Source organism: Lotus japonicus, chromosome 5 (genome assembly GCF_012489685.1).
Source record: "Lotus japonicus ecotype B-129 chromosome 5, LjGifu_v1.2".
NCBI lineage: Eukaryota > Viridiplantae > Streptophyta > Magnoliopsida > Fabales > Fabaceae > Lotus > Lotus japonicus.
In genome coordinates, this window is record NC_080045.1 from 5,202,702 (window position 1) to 5,215,006 (window position 12,305).

At 35.8% G+C, this 12,305-nt stretch overlaps 1 protein-coding gene across 1 annotated transcript; it reads right to left on the minus strand.

Moving 5' to 3' along the window:
• Window positions 1-3,997: 3,997 nt before the first annotated feature.
• LOC130718283 (MFP1 attachment factor 1-like) lies at window positions 3,998-4,746 on the minus strand. Its single transcript, XM_057568821.1, has one exon. It carries the CDS (start codon window positions 4,668-4,670, stop codon window positions 4,257-4,259), a length of 414 nt encoding a protein of 137 aa, XP_057424804.1. The 5' UTR covers window positions 4,671-4,746; the 3' UTR covers window positions 3,998-4,256.
• Between the last annotated feature and the right edge of the window lie 7,559 nt (window positions 4,747-12,305).

Below are 12,305 nucleotides of genomic sequence, written 5' to 3' on the forward strand. Positions count from 1 at the left end.
TCATTTTCTTAATTAGAAAAGAATTAGAACTAAAATATTAATTTACTCGGTGGCTCAAGATGCGGATGAAATCTCATGAATTCAATATTTGGCTTTAATAACTAGTTTAACCAACACATGTTGACTCAGTTGGTAAGGACGAACCATTTCTCGTCATTAGGTAAGTACTGCTGTTGCGAAGCTTGATTTTTTTTTCTGGCTAGCTTGCCAATAGTCTTCTAGTAGACGTTAGAGAGTAGATGTAGAAAAGAGTCGTTATGACCACAAGTACTATGGAACATATGATTTGACTTGTGTCAGAGAGATGAAAAATCAGTGGTTCATATGTGAGCTTTTAGTATATATCTATCGTCCATGAGAGCTGTAAATTGTACTTTTATTACTTCTTTTAATACACGAGTATTCAATACTGTGTTGCCTTGAACACTTCTTGACTGTTGACGTAAGTGCTAGATATGACTTTTCTTCTTTTGGCAAAAAGGTGTGCTTCATAGCTTATGAAGACTTCACAACCTTTTACTTTGTCTTTGATTGTTGTACTCTTGTCATACTTAGGCAAGTCACATGTGAACAAATTTAGCGTTTTGTTTCTCTTTATTTTGTCACGAGTCAATGGGCGATTTGACTTTCTTTCACTTAACTTAGTCTTTATGGATGTTAGTCACTTTCTAATAGAGTCCTTGATAAGAGTTCTGGTCAGACAATGAAATCCTTGGTCGGTGTAGGAAGTACACAATGAAGCTTTGGACGATTCAAGTTGTGGACAATGTTTTCTTGGACGATAGAGGTCATACCATACTTGTGTCGACGATACCAAGAGACGATGATGCTTGAGTTGGATAGTTTCTTGGTTTTGTGCGCCTCAACTGATTTCTCTTCGGAGTTTCTTTCTCTTTGCTCAACACTTGCCTCTCTGATTCCTCATGTTGATCTTCAGTAGTTGCTTTCTCGTTTTGTCATCATTGAAAAATACTTTCTCCTTATGTGGAGAACTCTTTTGACCTTACATATATATCCAGCTCAAATGGTCATTAGACTTAATATCGTCTCAGACGGCTAAAATGACTTACAATCAAGTGAACGGCATGTTGGTTAGTCATGACCACTAAAGTGAGATGTTTCTCGATAAATAGATTGTTGAGAAAAACATATCGGTACAATCATTAAACATTAAAAGGCTGTCAAGCGTAGTTATCATCTCAGAAAATTTTCGCTGAATGTTTCATTAAGTCCAAGAGCATCCATTACAAGTCACTTTGTGCTCTATAAATACTAGTTTGGTCATTTCATTAGATAAGACTTCGAGATTTCTATTTGATCTAAAAGCTTACGTCACTTGAATGTGTACCATTCCTTTAGCAAGTACCCGTCGTGCTCCGTTGTGGACATCGTATACGATGTTGTGCGTTCAACCTACATCTACTACACAAAAATCGTTTACAGATCTATTTCTATAACAATTTGGTTTCCCCCACCTTTAATTAACCCAAAAGCTAGTGGTGTATCCAAACACAATATAATTTCATGTTACACATGCATTTTTTTCTTGTTCTAGTAGTAGTTCTTTCAGAAGATAAATACCTCATCCAACTGTTTCTACATCATAATCAACATGCGAAAATGAGTCACCATTAATTGATGTTCGAAGACTTTCTGCAGCAGAATGTGAAATTGGTGAAGGAGTTATTGTTGGGTGGGGTTGGGGGAATCTTCACAGTCCAAGCGTGTAATAGCATGGAATAGAAGAGGCACACGCATAGACCAGCCCAAGAACATGGCTGCTGTTGTCAAATGTGGTCCATAAAAGGAAGAACAACTCTTCCAAACATGCATTCTGTTTGCTTGTAAAATTGCATTGACTATGCTCAACTACCTTCAGCTATCTGTCAGAGAGGAAAATAAGTTTTTTTTTAAATACAAGAAAATAAGTTTTTGATTGCCAATAAAAAATATTAATTTCTCTAAAGTTTTAAGGATTAGACCAAATGATAAGAGCGTCTGACCTTTTCTAAAAAAATTGTAATATAATGAATATATACATGTATAGAATGAAGCCAGCCGACCAACTTGGGAAAAGAGAAGCCCACTAGCTAATATGACGGTTTTTGAAGATTGTGTGAGGATGACATGATCCTAAGTGGTTGTATATGTGCTTGGTGTCTAGAGAACGTGGTAGATTTTATGGAATGCAAATAACTTTTGTGATTTGCCTCCATAAATAGTTGATTGAGGCTCATTTGTACGTAAACAGACACAATCAATCAATCAAAACTACAAAATCCTGCATTTAACTTTACCTTTTACTTTCATGCTTTTATTTTGTCTTTAAGATTTCTTTAGAGTCTTTCAACCAATTATCATTTTAGTCTTTATTTATGCAATTTTCTATCATTTATTTTTAGCTGTTTTATCTTTTATCTATTAATTTTTCACCTTACCTTAGTTAAGTTGTCTTTGTAACCGCTACAAACTTCTCAGTAACAATCATTAAGAGCTTTTTAGAGTGTTTTGAGAACATGCATTAGGAAACAATCTCTTCCTTGAATAATCGCTTAAGGGATCCCATCACTTAAGGCATCCCATCGCTTAATTAGGAAATCACTACTTTAATTTTTCTCAACCGATACACATGGTACCTAGCCCTTTATTTGTAAACCAACAATTAATCATGTTGATAGATTCTCTTCAGCCTGAACTTTCTTCAACAAAACTCCCAATAATAAATTTCCATACATTAATGGTCCAAGAAAAAATATGATTGTTCTTATGATCGGTCAATGTGCCCATCGAATTCATCAAATATTATATGATTTAACACTATTTGATATGAATTCGATTGTGTTAGTAAATTAACTCCGAATTAATGTTAGACGCGTGTTTTCTATGAAGCACGGACACCTCTCACATATGGAGTGTCCCAGTGTCGGACACCGACACGACACCATCAGTTATAGGACAGTTATACGACACGTGTCAGACACTTCTTCGTGGTGTCTGATTAAAAAAGTATTTTTTTGCGGCTTGGACACTTGAGCCGACACTCTTCTTGGCTGGATACCTCTAAAACACTTGTATTTTTAAAAAACATATAATTTTTAAGAGTTAAACATGAAAAAAATTGCTAATTTATCACTTGAAGAACCAGAATAAAGACATTTTCATGATGATGATCAATAAGGGAGTGAAAAGCGGTAGATAGATAAGCTCTTTTATAAACAAATTAGCCATTTTACAAAGAAAACATAGAAGAAGGTATTTCGTATTTGAAAACATGAAAGTTCAAAATTTGAGTGTTTAAAATGGTGACCCCTAATGTGGACCACTTTTAAAGTGGTCTAATTTTAGACCATTTTTTTTAACCTGCTATAATAGGTTAACACATTTTTTTTAAAGAAATTTAATACATAACAAATTTTTAATGATATTTTTTCTTTAAAAAAATAATGTGTTGACCTGCTATACCCAGTCAAAGTAGGTGGTGTAAAATTACACCACCTAAAATTGGTGCATATTAGGTTCACTCGTTTAAAATAGCAATTAATGACGGTAGTATATGTGAGTTTGAATGAAACATTAATCATATTTTTAATGTAATTCCACAGCTAAATGTGGGGAAATGACGTCGTGCAGCAGACAAATCAATGATCAACTCTCCTACATGCAACAAAAGTATAGAATTGCAGAAAAAGAATACAAGTGCAGATGATACGTCTGATCCCAAAGATTCTTCCCCTGCTCCCAGTCTTAGCTTTTCTTTATTTCTTTTGAAGTTTTGGGAAAAAGATGTGAGGTACAGAACTATTGCAAATTTCAAAAGGTTCAAGAACCTACTATGGCAGCTAAATTATTGATGGCATAGCATGTACCCCAAGTGGTATTTCACCTTAGATAACGCCCTCAATATATGCTATCCTATGTTCTGTTCTGTAGATAACTCTAATCATTAACAACATAGAAAGTTAAGAACAATGATCTAAATCATTAACAACATAGAAGGTTAAGAACAATGATCCAATAATCATTAGTGTATTCAAGCACGCATATCATTAGCATAATAGAATGTTTCTAGAATGTAGTTGCTACATTACACAATCATTTCTAGAGAGCTTGCAGAACAAAAGAAACACCATTATTGCTCATCAATCACCAATGCACCATAACTCACTCATCTAATTATGTAATAGACTAATTGGATGCAACAAGCATGCAGATCACAAACAATGAATGAACCCTAACATTCTCTCGCTGTTGACAGATCAAGAGTCGGAAACGGCGGCGGACTCAGCTTCTTGGGCGGGTGGAGGAGCGACGTCGGAGTCTACATCGTCACCGGCGGGAGGAGGTTTGGCCTTGACATTGCCGACCACGCGCTTGCTGATCTCCTTGGAGTAGACATGGAGGATCTGGATGCCGTCATCGTCAGGAGAGACGGAGGAGGAGGCAGCGGAGAACGCGGCGTCCTCGATCTGATACGCGGCGGCGGAGGCGTCGTGAGGTGACATTGTGCCGTAGCGCTTGGAGAGGACTGAGGAGGGGCCGGAGAGGGTTTCGATGAGGCGGTTGATGACGGCGTCGCGTGTGCGCTGTGTCGGAGGCCATATGGTGAAGGAGGTGGCGGGGTTGGGGTTCAACGGAGACGCGGCGGAGTGTTGGAATTCCGGGTCGGACATTTGAAGAGTGGGAAGGAAGCAACGGAATTGAAAATTTGAAATTGACTCAGCTCTGCCTATGTGATTTGTGTAATGTAATGAGTTGTGGGCTTTTTATGTGAGCCTATGGGTTGGTTGCCTTGTAAGTAAGATCTACGGTTAGGTTAGGTGGGACGGCCTTCATTTAAAATTTTTTATGCATTTATTCACACATACATACATACATACATACATACATACATACATACATACATAATTTTTCAAACAAATGGAGTTGGGCCTTAGTTGATATGGATTCACCAAATAACCAACTAGGTTTAAGCTATAATCAAAGCAACTACTCTAAGAATGAACTATGTTCCTCAATATGTCTTAGTTAGCCTCTACTTAAAAGTGTGAGGTGAACGACTAAAAAACTACTAAGGTAAATGATAAACGATTAAGGAAAATAAAGAAACGGCTAAACATAGTTATAGAAAATACGTAAATGCTTGAGTACAAGTTATTAGAAATTTGTGTTTTGTATTGATTATTTGAGTTGTTCTTTTTTTTACAGCAAAACAACTATTATAGAGTGAATTCTAGCTGCAATACCACAGTTATAAAGCAATCTCTCCAGGTCCAAATATATCGTTTAGCTATAAATTTTGGCCATACATAAATTTTTTCCAAAAGTTGGACATATAAGCGACTGTGACATACTGCAGAGGTTTTTAACTGCTACAACTAGCATTTCCCTTTTTATTTCACGTCAATTGTGACCGTTAAAAACCACTACGGACCCATTTGGATTAACAATGGGAGCGGTGGGAACGAAGTTTTGGAAGAAGCTATAACTTGGAGCATCCTGATTCCAGCAGTGACGACGCGCGTTTGGTACCTCTAACGCCCACCCAAACAGGCACTACAATATGTCGCAAGTGTGTCTAACTTTTACAAATGCATATCAAAATTTATTGGTTGAAGACTTTGAGTAAAACCCTTCTCAATGAGGGTAAAGATACCGAAACAAAGATAAACCTTCCAAATCAATTGTTTACATCAATGCTAGTTATACCAAAACATTAAAAACATACCTCAAGCTGAGAGTGAGTTTGGTTTTATAGTTACTATATAGACAATAGTTAGGGTACTCTGTTGGAGCAGTTGAGTGTTAGCTGCATTAGCTGCCCCATCAGTTCAATGAAGAGAAAAACACTATTCAGTACTTTATTCTTTCACTTTCCTTATCTTTCTGTCATTCAATCTTTTCTCTTTTGATTTTCTGCTATTATATTCGGGCAGCTAAAGTTGGATACCCTACTGGTATAACATTGGAAAGCAGTACCATTTAAAATTTGAGAAACATGAAAACAGGTGATCCCATAGGAATATAAACAATAGTGAGCGATATGATAAAAAAGAATATGAGAAAGTGCATGTTTGGAAATTTTTGTAGAATTAATTATAAAATCAAAATCAATTTTGGGAATAAGTTTATGTGAGTAGATTTTGATTATCAGAATTAATTCGAAAGAAAGAAAAACTTATCCAAACATGGTAAAAGATTAAAAGAAAAATTGAGTGAAAATAGAATAGACATGAAGAGAGTTAGAATATATCAAATTTCTAAACCCAAATCCTAAAAAAGACAGCTTATTTTCAGCACCATATCCATTGCAAACAGAATAAATGACTGATATTTATCAAAGTACTGAAGTAGTATGGCATTTTTACAACATCAACAACAACATAACTCTTTCCTCACTAAGGTCGACTATATGGATCATCAATTTTTGAGGAATATTATTGACCATCAAAGATATCAGTTGTTTTATGTCGGCTGATGTTGGCCATCGGAAGCCTAACACAATATTCCTCCTTTACCTAGAGTTACTATGACATTTATACAAAAGTTAAAGAAAATAAAAAGCATGACAGTGGTGCCCGACAATATTCCAAGAGTTTTTCTCATATCAGATAAGGTAACATAGGGACCCCCAGACTTCTATTTCTGCTTCTTGAGTCTAGCACGACCAGAACTTGACTAGTTAAACTAGAAACTTAGATTGGATGGTTATAAAGGAGAGACAAAACCAGAAAAGAATAAAAGAAAGGACATATGCCAAAGAAAGAAAGAAAAAAATGTAAACATCACTGATTTACTTCACCACCTTATGAACATTCAAATTTTACATACCATGTATGGATTAAGATTGCAGTACAATATATAGGGGAAAGTACTAACTATTAACCACTGCTAACTGATCATTCACCAAACAGCATGTTTGGAAATTCCTCTACAAATGATTCTAGACTGGAAACAATTCCGGAAAGAAACTTGTCCAAGTAGCTTCAGCGTCAGAATTTATTCTAATGGATAATAAGTTGATGCAAAGTCCAAACAACAAGTAGAAAACTGAATAAATGCTATAATTACATATCATGTATAGATTGTGGTACAATATATGGAGGGTGGGGGTTGCTAACCGATCAACCGCCTAATAACATGTTTAGAAATCCTTCTACGATAGAATCTACAGAATAAATTACTGGGAGAAGCTTCTTCGTGTCACAATTGATTATGTGAAACAATAAGCTAATCCAAACATGTTATGAGTAGCAAATATTGGCCTAATAGTCTTGAATAAAACAGCATCCCACACCCTCATAACATCCAACCATGGTTGACAAAATGCTTCAAAGAATTTTAACAGTACCTCTACAGAATTTAACATCCCATTTTCCAACTTTGACTTCTTCTCACTTAAGTAAGCAAACAAAATCATCAAGCCATTACTCAACGGTTGTGAAGAGGGTCTGATGCATCAGGAACTTTCCTCTTCTGTTGTGAGAAGTAAACAACACCAAATGGGTGACTTGGACCCTGCTTTCGATTCTGCTTCTGCCTCTGTTCCTTCTCTGGCACACTTTGTGGCTGGAGGTAGCTGAAGCCAACAACTGAAGGCTCTTCCTTTTCACCACAAACTAGAAAATTAATAAACAAAACAAAAACCATTACCCTCTTCAGCACCCTAACTAGAGAACAATGCTGAAAGTGCATGTTTTGCTTCCTTCAAAGGAGAAAATGAGGTGGAAACACATATAATGGTTACAGAATGCAGATAAGCAGGTTTTGAAAAAGTTGGGAGAACAATTAAAGGCACAAAAGCACACACTTGATGATGATGATATGGGAAGAGGGGAAAAAGCTAATAGGCTTTCTTTGGGCAGTGTAGAAGGAAAAAGGTGTATTTTTTTAGATGAGAGTATCCACGTCGGATAGTTGTAACTAATCTTCTCAGCACAAGCGCCGCGAGCGGTTATACTAAACTGTAAATAGCTAGCCACAAAATCTGCTTCATTCTCATAAGTGTGAATGAACCTCCAACCTCATAGTTAAGGTATGAGATGAGCAAGTACACAAGATAAATGATGCATTGTTTTCATTATGCAAACAAGGGGCACATCTCACGAGAGGGCTTTTCTTTTCTTAACTTTTTGCTTTATTATATTCTGTGTGTTTCACGAGAAGAACCTCCTTTTTTTTTCTTTCTTCTCCCCTGCTTCTGATTTTCTTTCTAGCTTTCATTCCCCCAAAATAAGGGTCATTCAAAGTCCAATTTTAAGGCCTAGCGTATTCAGTTTTTGGCTCTTGTGCTTTTTCTTTATTTCCTTGTCTTGGTGCTACTTGTCTGCTTTATAGAGCACAAGCAAGTTATGCTTCCTATAGGTATTTTCTGATAGGTGCAGGACCCGGTAATCAACAGATTGTCACCTAAAAATGAGTAAGTTGTAGTCTTCAACTTCCGAGTCTCTTTTGCCTCAGCTTTCATCTGCTTTTCTTTTGTTTCTTTTGCCATTGGTAAGCGTATCAACAGGCTTGCATGTCCTTGTCCATGCTCAGCCATCATCTATAATTGCCAGGAAAATGTTAGCAACATATCCAATGGGGATAGACATCGAGAATGAGAAAAATGAGAAGAAATATGATACATGATGATCTCACAGATAGAGTGCATGCATGTTTAGTTTGGGCGTTATAATCAACACAAACGTGATATCACGTATCTTAAGGTGTTAACGAAGAAGTTAGAATTTGTCACGTTAAGTTTAACGTGAATCGGAGAAGTATAATTTTAACATGTTGACTTATGGATCCACCTTGATTTCAACAAGAGCCCAAACGAGAACAAAGTGAGATGAAAGATAAAAAAAATGATATGTTTTGAGGGTATAGATGTTGATGCCAAAAATTCAGGAGTATAATTTATTATGAATCAGTTATCTCAAAACAATAGCTCTTTGGATAAAGCGGCGGCAACCTCATCCCTAAACGACGAGATAGAAATGGTCGAGGAGCGAGATTGAAATGCTAAAGAGGTAAGGGAGCATGTCGGAAGGGACCATGGTGAGGGGCAAAAGGTATGATGGTTGAAATGTACGATAGCTGCTTTGATGCTTCATCTGAGAGTTGAGACATGGACGACGGTAGTGATTGTGTATGCTATAGCAAAGAGAGCGAGTGAATGAGATTAGGTCAGGTAAAAAAAATTGGTTAGTAAGAAAGGTTCAGTTCATGTACTACAATTTCTAAATTTCTAAACCGAGACCCGAACTGACTTGCTTGAAGGTTGGCTGGATTGACCATAATTGTGCGCACCCCTATGAATAATACATTAATAATTTTATATTATATTTATAACACGCATCTCACTTAAGAGTTCATTTGGCTTGAAGAGAGAAGATTGAACTCTTTACTATTTTTCCATAGAGGCTTTAGTGTTATGTCATTAATAAATTATCCTAAAAGCTTAATTGCATGTTTAGATGCATATTTTCCCTCCTTTATCATAGTTTTCAAAAATGAGTTAAAAAATGTGAAAGCTTCATTTGTGGTATTTTGAGGTAAAAACACATTTACATGCAGGCCAAGTGCAAAACAAACATAGCCTAAAGTTTGTTTGTTTTGAGTTGAAAATGTCTCTAATGTTCATTTATACGAATTCTGAGACATAAAGGCTAGCGGAATAAAAGAGATGGATTGAGGGAATGTTTTTTTTTTTTTTTACTTTTAATTAAGCAACACACACTAGTGCGTGTTTGATTTGACATTAAGTTAACATAAATGTGATTTCACGTATCTTAATGCACCAACGAGAAAGTTAGAATGTGTCATGTTGAGTTGAACTTGAATCCGATAAGTAGAATCTTGACATATTTGCTTCAACAAGGTTACATGGATTGATGTTGAGTACAACGTAAATCCAAACACACGTTTGGTTTGATATTGATTCAAATACAAACATTATTTCACGTATTTTAAAATATCAATAGAAAACATAGAATTTGCCATCTGGAGTTCAACATTAAATGGAGAAGTTAAACTTTTTATGTGAAGTTCAAAAGAAATTCAAACACGCTAAATTATTAGGTAAAGTACTCATCTTGTATTATATTTGTAACATATAATTGAGGACCTATAATTGAGCTCCCATTCTTTCAAGAACTTTTAAAATTTAAAAGTTTTTCTATTGCATGGCATGCAAATACACCGTTCCTATGTCTGCAAGAACCTTTTTAAAGCATGGATTGTTTATACCTGTTTATTGCATGCACCATTTGTGAAAATAAACAATTGTATGCAATCTTGCTTAAAGTAGACGTTTTTGAGTGGTCATGTCATGCGTGAGACCAATCAACTACTGGGGGGTGCTACCAAGTGCCTGAATAAATGGCTTGATTGAGGTTATTTAACACCAAAATCCACAGGGTATTCGACACTTTGATTGATGGTGTTTTCCCAAAGCAAGGTTTCTCTTGTTTCTTAATTATGTAAAATCACAGGAACCGTAGCACTAAGCACTAAGCAGGCAAGCTTGCCCTGTCTCTGTTTTTTATTCCTCTGTCACTGTCCCTGTCCGAACCTGAGTTAGTCGCAGGTTTTGGATCTATTCTCATATGAGTACACTTCGATTGGCATGTGGATTTTGAGATGAGTTAAATGAAATTCAAAAAGCGGATTGAAGAATTGCTAATTTTGTCTTAGCAAATAAGAAGTTGCTGCCATTACCATCCTTCTTCAGAGCGATTCATAGTTGCTAATGAAAGTACTTTTATTGTGGGTAATCCTGAAACTAATTCATCATCTCCTATATAAGAAGTGATTGGAAACTAATAGATTAAAAGTGATTTGAAGAGAAGTTTGGAGCAGCTATTATGATGAAAATAGTAATTTTGAGAGGATTAAAAGTGGTTACGAAATACAAACTCATACCGACTCCTATCATTGTTGAGTTTCGACTTGAGAACACATGGATGAACCAATCATGACTTACACACTATTTAGTATAACTCCTATACACCATATATTCTTTGTAACTTAGTCATTAGAGCGTCTTCACAAGTGTAACCAATAGAGAACATAATGTCAATCGACGGAGAAATCTTTATCAGACGCTCTATCAGGCGCGGAGCAACATGATCATCCACCACCATCCTAGAAGAGTTACCGTGTTCGCTTAGAGTGATTGGTTGAATTTTGTCCGATCATAATTGATTCAGAAATAAATTAAAAATTATAGAAAATAGTTTCAGCTTTTAAAAGTACAAAGCTTGTCCATACTATTAAAAGTATAGGCTGCGAGTCTTCAAAACCATAGTTTTGATAAAAATAATAGGGTGTGAATCTTTAAAGAGTTGTTTGTCGTCAATTTGCTTAGAAATTAGTCAAATTACTATAATGAAACTCAATGTATTTATATGTACCTATTTTTTACAGCATTTGTTTGTAGTATGTTTCTCTAACTAAGATTTAATGCAGTGTTCGATTTCCTTCACTTAGGTGTGTGCTTTTCCTCCTTAATTTGATATACTGATGACTAAATATGCTTTTTGTCCTTCACTTTAGGGTAAACTTTTCATCCTTAATTTGATATACCGACTTACTAAGTATGCTTTTCTTCCTTCACTTTGGCACGCATTTCCTACGGCTTTTTGCCTTGAGCCCGTAATGTTTCTTAACTTTAAGTTAACTTTTGGCTTTAAACCAGTGAATTCTCTGTCGACTAAAAAAAAAAAAAAACCAGTGAATTCTCTTAACTTCAAATCAAGTGTTTTTACTTGATCAAGTTAGGCTTTAAACCAACAACGTTGTTTAAATTAAGTTTAGGCCTTTAGACTTGATTTCAAATCAATACTTTTGGCTTTATGCCAACAAATTCCCCAAACTTCAAGTTAAGGCTTTTCCTCTTGATTTCAAATCAAGGTTTCTGGCTTTAAGCCATTAATATAGTCATACCAACTAGCTAAGTTGTTGGGGAGTATATAGTATGGTTGGTTAGATGCTATATTGCATGGATACGGGTACGGTACCGGTACCGGGTACTGGTACGGGTACAGGGTACGACATTTTTTGAAAAACCAGGGTACAGGTACGCCAGTTATATATAGCATATTTAGCATGTTAGATATAAGTTGTTTCTCTGTTCTGTTCTTATATAATTAAGCACTATGGTCGGGATCTGGACTGGTAGTACACTTTGAACTAAACTAAAATGAAAGCTCTTTTGAAAACCTTCTAGGATTATTACTATTCAGACTTATGATCATCTCTGCAGCGGAGGCGTTGAAGGCAGTAAGTCCCTGTGTGGCAGTAAGTCTATATTGGCCATACTA